The 20299-nt window shown below is 37.1% G+C and overlaps 1 protein-coding gene and 1 long non-coding RNA gene across 2 annotated transcripts in view; one reads left to right on the top strand and one right to left on the bottom strand.

The window, feature by feature from the left end:
• The window catches only part of dnah10 (dynein axonemal heavy chain 10), a 70923-nt gene that overhangs the window by 36805 nt on the left and 13819 nt on the right, over nt 1-20299 (bottom strand). Inside the window, exons 17-39 of the mRNA XM_087253532.1 lie at nt 19166-19330; nt 18849-19056; nt 18612-18768; nt 16322-16801; nt 16058-16216; nt 14308-14424; nt 14105-14207; nt 13841-14019; nt 13543-13754; nt 13301-13457; nt 12085-12318; nt 11882-12004; nt 11573-11806; nt 9532-9755; nt 9136-9405; nt 7298-7481; nt 7073-7207; nt 4691-4843; nt 4402-4590; nt 2313-2459; nt 2030-2221; nt 1827-1945; nt 689-847 (exon numbers count right to left, since the gene is read on the bottom strand). Coding sequence (XP_087109658.1) covers nt 689-847; nt 1827-1945; nt 2030-2221; nt 2313-2459; nt 4402-4590; nt 4691-4843; nt 7073-7207; nt 7298-7481; nt 9136-9405; nt 9532-9755; nt 11573-11806; nt 11882-12004; nt 12085-12318; nt 13301-13457; nt 13543-13754; nt 13841-14019; nt 14105-14207; nt 14308-14424; nt 16058-16216; nt 16322-16801; nt 18612-18768; nt 18849-19056; nt 19166-19330 — 4300 coding nt within the window. The remainder of the gene's footprint in view (nt 1-688; nt 848-1826; nt 1946-2029; nt 2222-2312; nt 2460-4401; nt 4591-4690; nt 4844-7072; nt 7208-7297; nt 7482-9135; nt 9406-9531; nt 9756-11572; nt 11807-11881; nt 12005-12084; nt 12319-13300; nt 13458-13542; nt 13755-13840; nt 14020-14104; nt 14208-14307; nt 14425-16057; nt 16217-16321; nt 16802-18611; nt 18769-18848; nt 19057-19165; nt 19331-20299) is intronic.
• Nucleotides 8681-9835, top strand: LOC141385824 (uncharacterized). Its single transcript, XR_015491265.1, has 3 exons — nt 8681-8768; nt 8921-9037; nt 9226-9835. It is a non-coding gene; the product is annotated as an uncharacterized LOC141385824 (long non-coding RNA).

Genomic DNA, 20299 nt, shown 5'->3' with positions numbered 1-20299 from the left:
ATTATGTACAGTTGAAGTCAGTGTTAACCCCCTGAATTATCAGCCCCTCCTTTTATTTTTTCCCCATTTTCTGTTTAACGGAGAGCAGATTTTTCCAACACATTTCCAAACATAATAGTTTTAATAACTCATCTCTAATAACTGATTTATTTGATCTTTGTCATGATGACAGTAAATATTATTTGACTAGATATTTTTCAAGACACTTCAATACAGCTTAAAGTGACATTTAAAGTGACATTTAACTAGGTTAATTAGGTTAACTAGGCAAGTTAGGGTAATTAGGCAAGTTATTGTATAACGATGGCTTGTTCTGTAGACTATCAAAAAAGTATATAACTTAAAGGGGCTAATAATTTTAATCTTAAAATATATATTTTTTTGAATTAAAAACATCTTTAATTCTAGCCAAAACAAAACAAACAAGACTTTCTCCAGGAGAAAAAATATTATCAGACATACTGTGAAAATGTCCTTGCTCTATTAGACATAATTTGGGAAATATTTAAAAAAGAAAAAAAATTCAAAAAGTTGCTTATGATTCTGACTTGAACTGTATATGGATTATTGGTGGATTAAATAAACTGAAGTTATTTAAAATGTAAGTGCAAACAGCAGGAGACACATGTGGAATGGTGGATAAAGAGATGTAGAAGAATTCTTTTTTTTTATAAGCCATAAGTTTCACCTTCTTTCTTTTTTATCGGTGGGTTTATTGATGTCACGAAATATGTTCGATAATATTCCATCAGTCCAGTCTCGGGTGACCGGATCCAGGATCCCATATAGCTCAATGACACTCATTGCTTTAGGGTTCAGGCTGTACAATTTGGTCAGCAGTCCCAACCTAAAGATAGAATTTAGCAGTTATATGTATTGGCCTGAAAAACATATTGTTAAAGTAATGCAGTTGTAAAAAAATAATGCATTACAAATGCTCAAATGACTGTAATTGAGTAGTTTTTCCTCAGGAACTGTCCTTTACTAAGTTTTAAAAAAAATTTACTTGATTATATTTTTACTGCTGCATCTTTACTTTTACTGCGTTACTTTCCTTCAACTTGCAGTCACCACTTTATATGCTTATTTTTTCATTACATTGATTGTTTAAGTAGAATAATCAGTCCTGTGATTCCTGTTCAATCAGTACACAGTGATAAATCACATCAGACAGACTGACTTCAGTGTGGAAACTCATTTAAAGTGAATGAAATCACCAAATGGCCTTAAACAACAACTAAATGCACTATAGAATGTTGCGTTTTCAAATGCATGCACAAATTACATGTATTCTATCAGTGTTGCGCAAGCTTGGTTTGCAGTGCCTACTGCTAGACACTCGTAACCTGTTAGTCAAGTTTCCAAAGTGTATCATAAGAATTAACATACTGTCACAGCTCAATTTTTGCCTCTAATTTTATTCGATTTTTTGGTTACACAGGTTTTGCTCTGCATATAAATGCATCAACCTGCTTTCTGTTGGCTTATTATAGATGCATATACTAATGTAATGTGTTCATACATTAAATTAATCTTAAATTTTACATTTATAGTCCATGAATAGTATATAAATTATACCTTGCACTTAGAAACACACTTAAAAGAAAATGTCACTGATGTACGCTGCAATTTTAATTGGCAGGGTATGAGGTGGAATAATCGCAGTGTAATATTCACTAATTGAGTACTTTCACTTTTAGGATTTAAATCAAATACTTTTACTCTGCTTGCATTGCATTTTTGACACGCAATGGTACGTTTAATTGAGCATATTATTTTCAGGACTCATTTTATCAATGATTATTACTTATGAGCAGACAAAAGACCTGGTCTGTGATTGGCAGAGTGTGTTGATCACCACAGATTTCCCTCCTCCTGTGGGTCCGACAACCATGGTTGTGTGTCTGGTCATCATAGTTTCATACATTTGCACCACTTTGTCCACCTACATTCAAAAATCAGTTATCAATTCAATCAAACTTTCAATAGTTGCAGTTCTTTGAGAATAAGTTTTGAAGGGAAGAATCACCTGACTGGGCATCATGATATACCTATTTTCCTCCAGGATGGCCTCTACAGCATCATTGAAGCTGGGATAACGCACACGTGGACAGTCGAGTCCAGGAAACAGATCTGAGATGAGGCCCAAAAACAGAGGAACATCCTCAAATACAAACTTGGGTAGGTTCATGTCTCGAAGAGCTCTCATCAGAACCACATCCTAGTAGGTGTAAAGAAAAAAAAAAGGTAGGGATCAATTTGTGGCTGCAATTTATTAAGGAATGTAAAGGATGATGCAGGGAGATCAGTACCTCACTGAGATTAGGAGAACCTCTCTTCAGCTCCCCTGCCATTACTAACACAGATTTAAGTGCTCTAAGACCAAAGTCGTAGTGTGACTGTTTAGACAGCTGCTCCCGGGCTAGTTTGTACAGCACTGTCATCTTCTTTGCCAAAACCTGCATGTAAACCATTGATGCAATCTATTGTTAACAGTCTGTTGTTTGCTTATTTTCCAATAACAATTAATTCCTTAATAAACTGCTTATAAAATAGGGTTCAGAAACATTTAAAACACAATCCAAAACATTTTAAAAAGAAAAAAATAATAGAACTGAGGGAAAAATTTCATTTGGAAAATAATTAGACCTAAATGAACAGGAAATGGCATGTAATAGTATTTGTTAATATGTTCATCTTTGAAAATTACAATAACTTTCGTGTTTCCCAAGCCTGTTGCTAAAGGCACACCAACACTACACATTTTCAACCTCTTCCAGGGCTCGAAATTGCAACCACTTTGGTCGCATATGCGCCTGAAATTTTATCTATGCGACCTCAAAATATATTTGGGAGCATTTGTGCGAGTGTATAAAAAAGATGTCATGCGACCAGTTTTCACCGCAAAATGGTCATCACATGTGCGGAATTAGGAAGCATTTAAGCATTAGGCATCTTTGCACCTAAAACACCAAACGAAGTGCTCAGGAATGGTTTAAAAGAGTAGACATGTCAACTTGCTGCAGTCAACAAAGCCCGCAATGCCTGCCCCGCCTTTAAGCTCTTCTTATTTGCCCACTGCGCTAGAACAGAACGCGAATGGATTGGTTAATATCAGCTGTCAATCAATCAGTTCCGATGACAGGGAGCTACAGCCACGAAAATGTAAAGGTCTGGATACAAGAGAATAAAAAACAACACTGACTGATTTAGTTTCAGAAACCACCTAAAGTTACAAATAATGGCACATCTGAGTAGTGATCATGTAATGAATGTCAATCCAGCATTTACACTTTTCGAAGAGTGGATAAAAGACTTCCAGTGTTTAAAGTCTGCTATGAAAATGACTAAAGCCATTCACCGTAAAGGCAGTGGAACAGAGTTTTCAGGTAACAGTGTTTGCCACTGAATCTACACATTTTAAGCACGAGATGTTTTAACGTTATTTAATCCTTCATTTATTCTTCACGATGCTGTCAGTCGTGCAACTGACACCGCGTTCAAGTTTCCAAAGTGTATCATAAGAATTAACATACTGTCACAGCTCAATTTTTGCCTCTAATTTTATTCGATTTTTTGGTTACACAGGTTTTGCTCTGCATATAAATGCATCAACCCGCTTTCTGTTGGCTTATTATAGATGCATATACTAATGTAATGTGTTCATACATTAAATTAATCTTACATTTTACATTTATGGTCCATGAACAGTATATAAATTATACCTTGCACTTAGAAACACACTTAAAAGAAAATGTCACTGATGTACGCTGCAATTTTAATTGGCAGGGTATGAGGTGGAATAATCGCAGTGTAATATTCATTCAACTGACACCGCGTTCACCATTGCTAAAGAACATGCATTCACCCAGATAAAACTAACATTGCAGCTCATGAAAAGACCGTTATTGCTATTAAGATGACGTATGCAAATAATAAGTTACATGTCAATATCATCTGTGCATTATCAGACAACACCCGTGAGAACAGCACAGTTATTATTGTTAATTCAGTTCTCGTCAAGCAGTGCTTGCAGGGCTGCTGAGCGCATGCAGATTTTTGTTTATTTGTTAGTGGTGATTGATTAGAGAGTTAATATATAATATAATCTGTTAATATAAAACGTGTAGAAACGGTGCTCATAATTTTTGGTGGGTGCAACTAAATTTTGTCTGGTGAGCGTAATTTTTTTAAGTTAGGAGCACCGGTGCTACCAAGAAAAAAGGTTAATTTCAAGCCCTGCTTTCCTAATCAAACACACCTGAATCAACTCATCAGAACATTAGAAGAGACTCCAAAACCTGAAATGAATGGATCAGATAAGGGAGACATCCAAAATATGTACATGTGCCTCCAGGAACATGGTTGAGAAACACTGACTTAATGAATGTTAATGTTTACCTTAGCCACAAGGAAGCCTTCAGAGAAGAGCATGATCTCACAAATCTGCTGCAGGTCAGGAACGATGACAACCACTGGTCTGAATAAAGCTTTCACTGACTCTGGAAGTTCTGTGCGGCCGGCATAACCTGGGTTCATTGTGATGAAAATCCCAATGCGGTTGTCCAGACTGATTTCTTGACCTTCAAACTAACCAACACAAAAACACAAGACATTCAGAGCCTGACATACTTACAACAATTATCATTCATTGTTTAACTATAAGAGGCGCTCAGTAACCTAAACTTACATGAAATCTCTGGAGGTGCAGCATGAGAGCGTTTCTGATTGTTTGGATCTGGGATGAGATGACAGACAGCACTGAGGCGTCAATGCGATTGAACTCGTCAAAACAGCCCCAGGCTCCACACTGAGCTAAACCAGAGAGAATCTTCCCCACAGCCTAAGGAATAAGAAAGTCATCTCAAATTTAATAACACAAACGCATTGGAGTCAGTTAGATTGTGACATTTATTTGAAGAACTATTTAACAATGACATCTTAAATAGACAAAAAGTGACAGTAAAGACCTCTATAATATAAATATAAAACAAATGTATTTAGATATTCTATACAGAAACTACAAACAGCAGTAATATTACACTAAAAAAGTAAAGTTCGTAGACAAAATTTATGGTGGCCCTATCATACACCCAGCCAATTCGGCGCAAGGCACGACGCAACTGTTGTTTGCTAGTTTCAGCTTGGTGCAAGAATCATTTTGACGTTTTGCACCACGCTGTTTAAATAGCAAATGCATTTGCGCTCATATGTGCGCCCATAGGCATTCTGATCTAAAAAAGGAGGCATGTGGAGGCGCATTGCTGGAGCGTTGCTATTTTGAGAAACTATAATAGACTGTTCAATAGACCAGAACAAAGCCGGTCAGTCTAAAGTCCAGTGCAGAGTGCATTAGTTGTGCGCCTCACTTCCACATTGGTTAATACAGACAGGACGTACAGCAATTTGCAAATATCTTTACATTTGACAAATAATTAAAATATTAAAGATACATATATACATATATATATATATATATATATATATATATATATATATATATATATATATATATATATATACAGTATATATATATATATATATATATATATATATATATATATATATATACATAAGGATATATATAGGATATAAATATAAAGGATTAAAATATTACAAAACATTATTTTCTAGCCTACATAAATATAAAAATTTAATTTGAATTCAAAAATAGTTTTGAAAAAAATCTTTCCGCTTAACAAACTAAATTATTTATAGGCTAAAGGACGTCTGTCCGTACAAGAAATTTCCCTATCCACGAGAGTGAAAGTAAATAATAAGGAGGCTCATCTCTCACTCTCATGCTATAGATGCTTTGTTTAACTGTTTTATTGCTAGTGAAGTGTTCAGTTTTTCCACTTACAAAGTGCGTCATGTAAATAGCAAATGCGCTATGGGGTGACACAACTGGCTCTTAAAGGGAATGGGAGATGAGACTGTGATTGGTTTATTCTCAAAACACACCTATAACTCATTAAGAAAATAAGCTTAACCCTTTTAGACCATGCGCCATGGCACAAAGCAGATTTTTCCATCCTTAAAATAGCAAAAGTGGATTCCGACATTCCCCTTATTGCTTTTGCGCCCTGCGCTTTGCACTTTGCGCATGGATCGTCAAAATAGAGCCCTTAAAGTTTAAATGATTGAATTAGTTTTTAAGAAGTTTGAAACAGTTGGCATAGATGGATACGCATGTATATATGTATAGCATGTTTCTAGTATGGATTGGCATGTTTCTTGCAAGGCGATTGATAGGGGTTTCTGAACGATTCTTAAGTCAATATTAGGGGGTTGCTATGATGCTGCTAGGTGGTTACTAAGTGGTAACAGGAGTGTTCTGAATGGCTGCTAGGCAGTTGCAAAGGCGTTAGCATTGCCTAGGTGTTGCTAGGCGTTTGCTAAGGTGTTGCTATGTGGTTGCTAGCAGGTTGTAGGGCATAGCTAGTTGGTTGCTGAGGTATTGCTAGGTGGTTGCTAAGATGTTGCTAGATGGATGCTAAGGTGTTTTAGGTCATTGCAAAGGTGTTACTATGTGGTTGCTAGGGTGTCCCGATTAGTTGTTAGGTGGTCGCTAAGGCGTAGCTAGGTGGCCGCTAAGGTGTTGCTAGGTGGTTGCTAAGGTGTTGCTATGTCATTGCTAGGGTGTTGCTATATCACACTAAGTAACATTAAGTCTGTATGACAGTTTAATAAAAAGTTATAAGGTCACAAAGCTTGGTCCAATGTTAAGTCAATGGGGACTTTTTCAAATTTTCTGGGTCAGTTTTCAGAAAACCGTAAGTTGCATCAGTTGAAAAAGATATAGCAACCCGAGTCAGAGCAGTTTAGAGGTTTCGTCTTAGTTTGGTGGTTGTAGTATGAACAGTCTGGGAGGAGATGTTTGTAGAAAATAGTCTTCGAAGAAGAAGAGGAAGAAGAAAAAGAAGAAGAAGAAGAAGAAGAAGAAAAAGAAGAAGAAGAAGATGAAGAAGAAGGAGGAGGAGAAAGAAGAAGAAGAATAAGTTTATGTATTGTAACATGTAGTGCTCTCTCAAGCCACCATAACAAGTAATATGACTTTGAGCTTTCTAACCATGTAGTCCATGCCCTCGCCGCAGTTGGTGACCACACACAAAAGTCCCAAAGCTTTAGCCAGATCTTTAGTGGATTCAGTTTTGCCTGTACCCGCAGGTCCGGCAGGTGCTCCACCCAGGAACATAGACAAGGCCTGAGATTATCATACAATGTACAGTATTAATAGCATAAAACACACACCAAATAGGCCATTTAGGGTGGGATAACTGCATAGACTGGGTACCTGAGTAAGTGTGAGATAGATGCGGTCAGTCAGGGGAGTAATGACCAGTCGGCCGTTCAGTCCCATGTACTCATAGCCGTAGCAGAACTGAGCACTGCACTGCCGCACAAACAGCTCATCAGGCTCTTTCACCCAGTAGAATCTCAACTGACTCTCCCATTCAAACTCACGAGCATCTGTGATGCTGTCCACACATAAAAAATATAGCGTATTAGGAAGGAAAATTCAACCATTTTACCAGCAAATATATTTTCTTCTTTTGCTTATGTATATGACTTCAGATGAACACAACTATTTCATATAAAAAATGCAAGTTGTATTATGCAAGTTTACAAGACATCCAAAAGTGTTGCTTCCCAGTTGATGAATCATTGTTTTCTAGCTGAAAGCATGAGTGTGTGTAAGAAAAATACTACTAATAGAAATACTAATATTTCTATGTTATCCACAGTTGGTCAGAAATGATGGTTTATAGTTAATCAGATGAAAATAGTATTTTAGCATTTAAAGCACAGTAGTATTTGCCCTACACACATATTAGTTTAGCTTTAGAAGACAATGATTCATCAACTGGTGTTGAGTGGATTACCGTTATGTTCATTTTGTATAGACCATTTCAAAGTGGTGATGTCACTGGCCCATGAACATTTTCTGCTTGTTATCAAACTATTTCTTAACTGTAACAAGAGACAATTCGATCATAACTTAAAACAGTTATCATGACATTATTTGTCAATATGTGGCTCTTTTTGGATTCTCTGTAGCTATAGAAATTAAAAATGTTAAACAGGAAATATGCTGGAACCATTGTTTATATTTAAATCCCTCAAAATGGTCTATATTTCTAAAAGTTCCTCTTTAAAGCTATTGTACACTTGCATTGTATGTTATTTTTGTTCAAACCTTTGTGTTCATCCAAAGACTATAACCAAAGAGTTTAGAATGACCAAGAGGCGACACTCAATAAAACGTTCTATTGCAACAGCAGCGCCCAGCAACAGCCCCGGATTCTGCCATTTTGGAGTGAAAGAGATTGGCTGTTCATTGGATCTTATTGCTGTCGCGATGGCAAGCAGCTGCTTTGTTTTTAATTTATTTATTTAAAAAGCGCATTAAAGCTAAAATACAACCTGAAAGACGACAATATAACACTTACTATCACAATCATCATCACTTTTAATTATTTATTTTACAGACTTATAATATGCTGTTGTGCTATTGGAGTTTTCATTCCAAAATTGCCGCCGCGCCATCTCGTGGCTGTTTCCCATATTGCACAACAGTGTCGCCTCTTGGTGATTCTATGCTCTTTGCTATACCATACACAAGACATGTCACTCGTATACTTTTGAATGGGGAAAAGTGTAACTGTCAATAAGGTGAATCAAGCCCAGTACAGTACAGTAGTACAGAAGCCAATCAGCAATCGCTATAGAATGACAATTCTCCAGGGAGGGGGCTCGGAGAAGACGTGAGTCTCTGCAGATTTTGTGTGATATGAACATTTAGAAATGAAACTAAATAGACAGTTGTTGTTTAATTTTGCTGGCTATTCGTAATACGAAATGTAATCACAAGCTTGGCAAGTACTTTTGGAGAATTTGATGTTTTCCATTCAAACAGAATGCCCAAGCATACTGGCCGAGAGGCGTTTCAAAGATGGCTGCCGAGTAAAATGACTTGCCTTGAAGAGACTTATGTTCATCTGAACAAAGTCATGTACATTTTGGATCACACAAGGTAAAAAAAAATAGAATTTTCACTTTAGAGTATAGTTTTCCTCCATTTTTGATTTACTGTGTAACACAGTAAATGACTGCACGTTGTTTGTATCGTACCTGTCTCTGACAAAAGAGTCCACAATATCTCTAGCATGGACATCAATGATGAGGACAGTGTTGATTTTTCGTCTGTCATTCTTCTTTAAGGGTTCTGTGATGCGTTTCACCAGGTCATTGATCTGCTGGTGCATTTTCTTTGCATACTGCTTCAGTGCCTGCTTCTCTCCTTCATTCATCCTCCTGAAGACATCTTCCACCTCATAGGTCCACCATACCTGGTTTGTTGCTAGTACCACCATACCCTGGTAGTCAAGCATCCAGTCCACTCTGACAGAACAGCAGAAGACCATTTTATAAACTTCTTGCAAATTATAATCAGAAAGGCAAGCGATCAGCTTAGATTGATAGTGCTGGGTCATGATTGTGTAGCATGGCATTTAATATTGGACTTACCTTGACTTTTGGTGGCTGTAGAAGTAAATAGCCTCTTTGGTGATGAGTCTGTTGGTTCTTCTCATCTCCAACAGCACCGCAGTCATCCAGTCCTCCACGCGGCCCTCTGCAGGTACAGGCTGTTTGAGCTCCATCACCTCCCCCTCAGCAGACACAAGTGCATTTGCCACCATCTCTCCATTCATTCCCGTATCGAAACGCAAAGCTGCTATGTTGTCATACATCTGTCAATGAAAACAAAAACTTTAAAAATCAATAATTGTCAGTTAGTTTGGACCGGAATCGAATTAAATGGAAAGATTTGAACAAAAGCAGTTGTTGATTGAATCTTAAAAGGCACCGATGATGCAAAATGCGTAGTTACAGTGTGTTCACTGTTATATTGAAAAGGTATAAACACAAATCTCTTTTTTTTTTTAAATTCCTGTTGTTAAAATAGGACATAAAATTCCCAGTGATTTTGCAGGAGAAGCAGACATGTAGAACAATGGTTGGGGATAGCCAACTCAATTACAGTTATAGGCACAGGCAACTAAAACTGCTACAATATCCTCTTACCCCAAAATTCATATGTTTAGCAGGGTATAATAAATGATCTGATGGGTATTTTAAGATGAAACATTTATAGACACATTCTAAAGACACGTATTGTACATCTTGTAAAAGAGTTAAAATAGAAGCCCTTTAATTCTACATGCTGTCTGACATACAGCTGAAGTCAGAATTATTAGCCCCTCGGTTTATTTTTTCCCCAATTTCTGTTTAACGGAGAGAAGATTTTTTTTCAACACATTTCTAAACATTATAGTTTTAATAACTCATTTCCAATAGCTAATTTATATCTTTGCCATGATGACAGTAAATAATATTTGACTACATATTTTTCAAGACACTTCTATACAGCTTAAAGTGACATCTAAAGGCTTAACTTGGTTAATTAGGGTAACTAGGCAGGTTATGGTAATTAGGCATGTTATTGTATAACAATTGTTTATTCTGTATTCTGTTTTTATTCTCGAAAACAAATACTGCTTAAGAGGTTAATAATGTTGACCTTAAAATGTTTTTATTTTATTTTTTTAAATAAACGCTGCTTATATTCTAGTCAAAATAAAACAAATAAGACTTTCTCTAGAAGAAAATATATTATCCGACATACTGTGAAAATTCTCTTTGCTCTGTTAAACATCATTTGGGAAATATCAGTGTTCAAACATATTTTTACTACTAAAATTCCATGACTTTTCCATGATTTTTCCAGGACTTTCAAGTAAATTTTCATGACCTAATGTTTCATGTAATGTCTACATATGCGTGGCAAAAGAAAAACAATGTGCTCAAATTTATTATGGATAAATTCATTATGGATTTAATAAAATGTGCAACAATCTGTTTAGTTTACATTTATATTTCATTCATTCATTTTCTTTTCAGCTTAGTCCCTTTATTAATCTAGGGTCATCACAGTGAAAACGTACATGAACACAGGATGAACATGCAAACTCCACACAGAAATGCCAACTGACCCAGCCGAGGCTTAAACCAGCAACCTTCTTGCAGTGAGGCGATTGTGCTACCCACTGCGCCACTGTGACGCCAAATTTATATTTATATCTATGTGAAACTTATTTAGATAATGCTTACACCACACTAATAATGTGAGTATGTGATTGGCCAAGGAAAGAATAGAAGACAACTAACCTATTTTCAAGTATATAGATATCTGTTTTCCATGACTTTCCCAAAACTTTGTGGGTTTTTCTGTTTTTCCAAAACTTTTCCAGGCCTGGAAAATGCCATTTCAACTTTTCCAGGTTTTCCATGACCATATAAACCATGAAATATTTAAAAAATATTTTATAAAACCCTAAAACTGGGGCTAATAAATCTGACTTCAACTGTATGTCATCCATCTGTGGTGTTTACTCAAAAATAAAAACATGTACATATGATGCCTAGGAATCGTTACTAATAAGATGAATACCGTCCATTTAGAAAACAGAGCTTTTATTTCATGCTTTTCTTTAACAAACAAAAGTACCTTAATCATGTGCTCCTGCACACAAGTAGGCTCACTGCTGCCCAGAATACTGAGAAGCTCATCGTCAGAGATGAAGAAAAAGCGTGGGAAAGCGTTCCGCTTGGAATCAAGATAATCATTTAGACTCTTTTGACACCTCTCCAAACCATCGCTTAAGTTCTGCAGGTCAGCCAGACGATTTGGAACCAGACAGCATCTTTTAATGCCAGGATCCTTTACTGTGTCAGTCATTATCTGGTGAAATCCAACAGAGGATAAGGGATTTACGTTATTTTCAAACATGTTTTTCATAGTTGGTGCAGAACTCACCTTTTTGAACGTTTTGTCGATATTGTCAAATTTTTTGGCTTCCTCAGGTAGCTGAGAGCGGATGTCACCTCCAATGAAGATGCTTTCTAGGTACATCCATTTCTGCTGTACTAACATCCACACCTAACAAATTTCAAAATTGGAATATGAGCAATGTCTTATTTTTAAATCTATGATTATTAATAATGATGGTTTCCCCTGACCTCAATAGTCTCACTGATAAGTGATAGATTCTTCTCCCACTGTTGAACGGTGGCCAGGAAGGGACCAACAAAGTGGCTGCCTGCCATGCTCTGCAGGTTCATGGCATCATCGTCCAGGTGTTGAAGGATGTCATCCACAGCACCAAGAATGAAACCATGTTCTTGTGTGCCTTTGAAGTATCGATGCACAGTGAACTTCATACTATCCCATGTTTCTTCCACTTCTTTTACTCCCTGTAAAAATATAAACAAATACACTGTGTAATCAATAGGGTATTTGCATAACTAGTATTTTCCCCCCAATGATAAATGTCCGGTGAAGGGTTAAAGTGACTTTTTTTTTATTTTATATGGTTCCTTTTACAGCATTGACATTGTAATGTAATTAAAATATAATCAGTTAAATAGACTTAAGCATTCATTTAGTGTAAAATGTGAAGAAAAGCCGTTTACACACTTGTGCCATCATTGGCCAAATTGGCCGTAGTGTATGTGTGTGAATAAGTGAGTATGAATGTTTCCCAGTGATGGGTTGCAACTGGAAGGAAATCCGCTAGTAAAACAAATGCTGGATAAGTTGGCAGTTCATTCCGCTGTGGCGATCCCAGATTAATAAAGGGACTAAGCCGAAAAGAAAATGAATTAATGAATTTTAAAGACATGGCACAGAAAAATGTTATTTAGTGCAGTGCTTCTTGTACATTCTGAGATAAACTTTATATCATATATACAATCAGGCAGTGAAGATCATTGATTTCTGAAGAAAACAGACTTCAAACAATTTAGTAATGGCATACAGTTCACCGGAATCACTTTAAATGGTTGACTGAAAATTAAAAGTCCTTCTGCATATACCCTATTATCACAATCCTGACATACAAACAATGCAAAAAGTTTGACAACGAGTTTAAATGTGTCTCTATTTTACATGGGTTTTGATTTGATTTAATCACCCTAATTATTTAAAAAAAAAACTCTGTTCAATTCCTTTAGTTTACATTTTTGCCTTTACTGTTATGGAATAGTATCAGTGAATTGGAGGACGCTAGGTTAGAGAGAGAAACAGGAAGGACCTGGCAAATTCCAAAACAGAATCAAATGCATACGGGTTGGAAAAAACATGAAGGGGAGTACGTGATGACGGAATGTTCATTAAGAACCACAGCTGAAACTTAATGAACATTTTCTTCATGAATATTCCTAATAATTGTTTAACCTTTTCAATGCCAAGCTCCTTGACAGCTGAGGTGACGATTTCACTGATGACGTTACCATACTTGTGCAGTTCCATGGCGAACATGTTTTCAAGAGTGAAGGTGTTTGGGTTCATCTCAAAGTTAGTACCTGTCCTCTCCATTAGGCTCTTCCAGTGCCTGCAGAAGAGTTTTGAAGATTACACCATTTATTTCTTAATCATATTTAAAAGCTTTGTTTGAAAATCCAGACATGTTGCACTACCTTTCCCTGAGAGCTTTATTTTTAAGGTCCAAGAGTAGAGGTAGTGACTCTCTGAACTCCTTCATGCGGCCCTCCAGAAAGAACGATACAGGAAGAGCTCTCGCATCCTTCGGGAGCTTCCGTAAGCTCTTGATAAATCCATCTATACCCTCTTGAAGGAGCTGAATGTCCAGATTAACCCAAAGGGTCTGCGACCACTCTGTCTTAGCTTCCTAACAAAAGTAGACACACTTGTGTTACAACATGTGACCAACATAACAATATTTCAATGTTTATTGATCTGAATTTCCACTGTAACCTTCTGACTCTTGAAAATCTCATAGATCTGTCTCAGGCCCCTCATCTCCTTCTGCACGTTGAGAAGCTCTGGGTACATAGTGATGGGCAAATTGAACAGTTTCTCAGCTTTAGCCAGTTCTTGACGTCTCGCCTCTACCCTCACCAGCTCTGTCTCATAGGTACTCATGATCTGCAAACCTAAAACCAAAAGAGAATATATAGTGATAAAATACCTGATGTATAAAAAACAAAACACATCAGAATAGTTGACTGGTGTATTTGCCTTTCTCTAGATCATCTCCCACTGCTCCAGGCCCATGCATGTTGAAGCTCTCTGCGAATATGAAGAGCTCCTGTTTATACTCCTCAATCTGATTCAGAGTGATCTACAAGAGAGTGGGAATGAAAACATTTGCAATTCAATGATCAAGTATGATGTGTGCTTGGTACAATAAATCAACATAGCTGGTAAATAATTGGTACTACCTCTGCAAAGGTCTTCTTAACTTTTACCAAACTACGGTCAACTTGTCTAGACTCCATAAAAAGATCGTTCCACAGAATGGAGATGTTTGCAGACAGCTGCATCTCTTCCTCTGTGGTCTTGGGAACAAAAATTAGTGGTTAGCAGAAATACTCAATGGAATGAGCACAACCAATTGTTTCACATGCATGCAATATATTTCCCATGTAATTTTAACATGTGACTGCACATGTGAAGCTTCTGTTATTTTTCTGTAAAAGTTTATCTTTATTTCAAGCTACTCAACTCAAACTACTAAATATTCTGCATTGTAAAAGCTGATTAGTTGACTTTACTTGAAAAAAGTGTAGTAAACCCATTGCCTTAAAATTAAGTAAATGAACTACACTCACCGGCCACTTTTTTAGGTACACCTTACTAGTACCGGGTTGGATCTCCTTTTGCTTTCAAAACTGCCTTAATCTTTTGTGGCATTGATTCAACAAGGTACTGGAATTATTTCTCTGAGATTTTGGTCCATATTGACATGATAGCATCATGCAGTGGCTGCAGATTTGTCAGCTGCACATCCATGATGCTGTACTCCTGTTCCACCACATCCCAAAGGTGCTCTATTGGATTGAGATCTGGTGATTTGAGTACAGTGAACATATTGTCATATTCAAGAAACCAGTCTGAGACGATTCACTCTTTATGACATGGTGTATTATCCTGCTGGAAGTAGCCATCAGAAGATGGGTACATTGTGGTCTTAAAGGGATGGACATGGTCAGCAACAATACTCAGAGATGCTCTTCTGCATACCTTGGTTGTAACTGGTGATTATTTGAGTTACTGTTGCCTTTCTATCAGCTCGAACCAAACTGGCCATTTTTTTCTGACCTCTGGCATCAACAAGGCATTTGCAACCACAGAATTGGCACTCACTGGATATTTTCACTTTTTCGGACCATTCTCTGTAAACCCTAGAGATGGTTTTGCATGAAAATCCCAGCAGATCAGCAGTTTCTGAAATACTGTGACCAGCCCATCGGGCACCAACAACCATGCCATGTTCAAAGTCACTTAAATCACATTTCTTCCCCATTCTGATGCTTGGTTTGAACTGCAGGAGATATGGAGATAATAAGGTCTTGACCATGTCTACATGTCTAAAGGCACTGAGTTGCTGCCATGTGATTGGCTGATTAGAAATTTGCATTAACAGTTGGACAGGTGTACCTAATAAAGTGGCCGGCGAGTGCATGTTAAGTCAACTTACAATGGGTTACAATGGGTTTACTTTCATTAAGTAAAGTCAACTTGTCGCATTTAGGTCAACTTACAGTAAATTGTTTAAAGTTAATAGTTTTTTTACTGTGAACAAAGTCTTTTAGTGTTTTTTTATAGTGAAAAATTTTATTGAGATACATTTATTTATTTATTTTTATTTTTTTTTAAAGAAATTTCCCTAAATACTGAATTAGTATATTAAAAATGATTTCTTAAAAAAGAAAACAAAATACCAATTAGTGAAATTATTTAAATGTTGTAAGAATTTGCCATAATATTACTTTTTTACAGTTTACAGTTTTTGATGAAAGACGGCATTTGGTGCAACAGAGATGAAAAAAACTTGAATCTTGAAACTTGAATTTACCAAGCGATTTTACAATCACTATCAACAATCACACTTAATCAAATTTTATCAAACTAATTAGTGTAGACACACAAGCTGTTGTTCTACCCTCCAATACACTCTGATTTACTCACCTCCACAATGTACATGCTCAGAGTTCTGTATCTTTCTTGAGCATCATTGATTCTCATCTCCACTGAGAGAGACATGTCTCTAATGTCCGTGATAGTCACCAGAACAAATTTCAGATCCTCCAAGGTATTAGGGCTTCTTTTCAGATTTTCTGACAATATCTGTTTTAACAGCAAATGCATTATATAAGAATATTAATCTCAACATTTCACGAGTCTTAGAGGATGTAAAGATGGCATTAACAATAAAGCATCATTAGGCCTTACCAACAGCTCATTGCGCAAGTTAAAAAGCTCCTCTCGGGCCGAGTCATTGAGTAGCTTTCCCAGAGAGGTGACCCACACTTGAATGTTCTCCTGGACGGCACGTGCCAGAGGTTCCAGATTTAGTCTGATTATGTGTTCATGCTTCACCATGGGCTGCTTTGCCACCTCATTGCTGACCTTGACATAGAACTGAAACTTCTCATCATACATCACGCACGATGGCTTCTTGGCTGCAAACTTCTCCATGACAATAGCCTTGTCGAGTTTCCAGAGAGAGCGGTAGCTCATCCAGGATTTGAGGTAGACACTGATTCCATTAAGGAGACGTTGTATTGTCTGGGATACAGCTGTGGCTTGCTCATTTATCTGTGGAAGCTGGCAAATGTCACTGTAAAAAGTGAAGAGGAATGATTCGTCTTCTCCATCCACGTGCTGTGGAGGGCATTGAATGCAGCTGCCATGCATCCAGCGAACAAACCTCTAAAAATATACAAATGGAGGAAGCTAATTACTAATTAAGTTACCAATGATTTATTTTGTACTAAAATTTTACTAGATCCGTCAACATTTTTTTTTTCTAATTCACTACATTAAGTTGCCATTTAAATACATCATAGGTGATTCATTTGAACCACAATTTGTTTCATAACTGAAATCTTTACATTATTGAACTGAACTGAATCAACACTGAATAGGTGAAAGCTATGGCCTAAGGGTTAGAGAGTTGGACTTCTGATTGAAAGGTCACAAGGTTTGAGTCCTGGCACCTGCACAGATTATGTTGTAGGTGACGAGAGTGAATAACCAGCGCTCTCACCACCCTAAATACCATGGCTGAGGTAAGTCCCTCAAACATGGCACAGATCCCACAACTGTTTCCTGGATGCCGCAGCAATAGCTGCCTATTAATTTGTGTGTGTGTGTGTGTGTGTGTGTGTACTTGGACAAATTCAGAGTATGAGTTACCACATCATGACTTTCACTTTCATAGTCAGAAGAATTAATAGCATGGATTTTCTAATGGATGTCCGCTCCAGGGTGGAGTAACACATGTCCTTTCTTATGACTATGATTATTAATATATAGAATGTTTAAGAGGCCAGATTATATGATGACCTTAGTGTGTGATTGCTTTTCTTTATACCAAAGGATTTGTTTTCTTGATTTTTCTTTCTATTTGATTGTAAATCCTTTTACAGGTCTGGGGTCAGCTCTAAACAGGGTAGAGCAGTGGTCACCAAACTAGTTCCTGGAGGGCCAGTGTCCTGCAGATTTTAGCTCCAACCCTAATCAAACACACCTGAACAAGCTAATTAAGGTCTTACAAGGTATACTTGAAACATCCAGGGAGGTGTGTTGAGGCAAGATGGAGCTGAACCCTGCAGGGACACTGGCCCAATAGGACCAGGATTGGTAACCCTTGGGCTAGAGGATATTTGTATCTGATATTTGTATGCTTGAGATATTGAGGTGTCGTTCAGAGTTGTACGCACACACCCACATGGAAATTTTCTAAAAAAAAAAAAAAACTTCTAAAACACAGATAGGTTAAATCAGGTCAAAACACTTATATGCATGACACAGTTATTGACATTATGTAAGAGTATAACTGGTGTTGTTTTAAGATTGTAAGCAAACCGGCCTACAAACTCATTGCGAGTGTTAAAGCTGGCTTCTGCTGATAAAACTGCAAACTATCTTCAGTAAACTTTCGTTAATTGACTATCTGACTCTGCTTCATCTGAAAGACTGGTCATTTTTGGGTTCAACCTGTAATTATCCCTACAGAATATTGTTCATAGCTAAATTGAAACAGTTTTATAACTTGTTTCATTACTGAAAACATTATATTAATTGAACTAAACTATATCAACACTGAATAAAGAATCTATTGTTTTTTCTAAGCTGATATTTGAAGTCATTTTGTCATTGGTAGTTTATTTTTCAGTTTAGTTCTGCATGTGTATACTACAGTATATACTTATTTAATTAATTACAGTGACTAAGTAATAACAAAGCACTAACGCTGAACCCTCCCCTAAAGTTTAAGACATCTAGATTCCTTACTTTGCCCAGTACTTTATTAAATGAGACCTTAAAATGCCTATAGTGTAAAATAAAGCTCAACCATGTCAGTGGAGAGACCATGATGGGTAAGGGCCGATAGAAGAAATTTGGCCAGGACACTGGAGTTACCCCCCTACTCTTTACAAGAAGTGCCATGGAATTTTTAATGACCACAGAGAGTCAGGACCTCGGTTTATTGTCTTATCCGAAAGATGGAACATACCTTAGTCGTCTCCACACAGTCACCGACACACTGCCTAATAAGCTTGTAGACTTCACTGCTCTTAGGAAGCAAAGCAATCTCTGGAGCAGCTAGGATGGTATCGATTTGGAAGAGTGGAGTATTGCCCATCAGTGCTGTGTTAAAGGCTTGAATATTCCTGAAAGACATTGCTAATAGTAAATGAAAAAACAATGTCCATTTAGGTGAATACATCTGAGAACCAATCAAATAACCTACTGAAACACCATCTTGGTAAGTGAATCGAAGATCTTGCGCTCCCAGTAAGCATAGAACTGAGCCATGCCTTTGGCTTTGCCAGTGCTGGTCCCCATGATCAGACTCTCCATCTTGGTGAGGAGGGGACTGATAGCTGCATACATATTTACAAGCAGATTCACTGTCTTTGCCCTCTCAGATTCAATGAATTCACAGAACTCCCTTATTCCTGGAACAACAGACAAATATCTCCTTACCACACTGCTATTTTGTACCTGAGGTGTTTGCTTTTTGTGAATAACCTAGTCATTGTAAATGCAGCCCTTGGGACTTCTTACCTGGAAGATATCCGGTTTGATCTGCCAACGGGAACTTGAAAAGGTTTGCAGATTCGATAGACTTTAGTTTATCATCAATGTCGCGTTCGTTCTTCTGAATCTGATTCTCAAGTGACTCAAATTTTGAAGCTGCCTGGTTTCCACGTTGGATGAATTGTGGTATACCTGTAAAACAAGTGTAAATGATTATTGATTTTTTTTTTAAAATGTGACTTCTTTCAAAATTAAAATAATTGGGGAAGTGAATTTTAAAGAGTCCTCAAAAATCAACTAATCAATCAACCAGTTTTTATTTTGAAGCAGCTTTCAAAACAAAACTGATGCAGTTCACAAGGCTTTTCAGACAGGAATTATATTAATTATATAGAACTTTTTCTAAGAACGCAAATTACCCATTACGCTTAGCATGTATGCTCAAAGAGAATGCTAAGAACTTCCGGTCTGCAGCTGATGCGTATAAACAGTCACATTTGGACAGCTTTAAAACGATAGTTTTAATCTATTACATTCGCTTTTAACGTCTTTGAACTAATACTGTTGTGGATCACGATCAGCACCACCTCCTGCCCTAATCATTTAGAAAATGTGATCTAATAGGATAGAAAACAGCTGCTGCGAGGCATTTTGCCCTCGTTGTCAAACATCAACTTGTGCCGTTTAAATGAAGCCTTGTCATCGCTAAAGCCAACATTTTCTCTTTTTTAAATATATGACCAACCCAAACAAATGTAATTCACCAACATGTTTGACACACAAACATAGCCTTAACTGTCCCACTAACATAAACGGCTCCCGATTAGAATCAACATGCAAATCAGCCAGCAGAGTATCAGTAACAAACTTTTATTGGTCATTTTTGTAAATTGCATGAATTACATTCCTGTTACGTTTCATGCCAGTAATCTAGTTTGCTCTATAATGCAGTGAAGTATTGCATGTATGTGTGTGTGTGCATTGAAGAGCCACCGAGCTAACAGCTGACAGGTCGGGAACACAAACACACATTGTATTTCTGGGGGCAGACACATGAACTATGAGAATGTTTTTCTCTCGCGCTTGAACCACATCTGACAGATTATAACGGCTTTAACACAACTTTCAAAGTTGTGTGTCACAAATATTTTCAGTAATTTA

Source organism: Danio rerio, chromosome 5, assembly GCF_052040795.2.
Source record: "Danio rerio strain M-AB ecotype USA chromosome 5, GRCz13ab, whole genome shotgun sequence".
NCBI lineage: Eukaryota > Metazoa > Chordata > Actinopteri > Cypriniformes > Danionidae > Danio > Danio rerio.
This window is presented reverse-complemented; position numbering and strand designations above follow the sequence as displayed.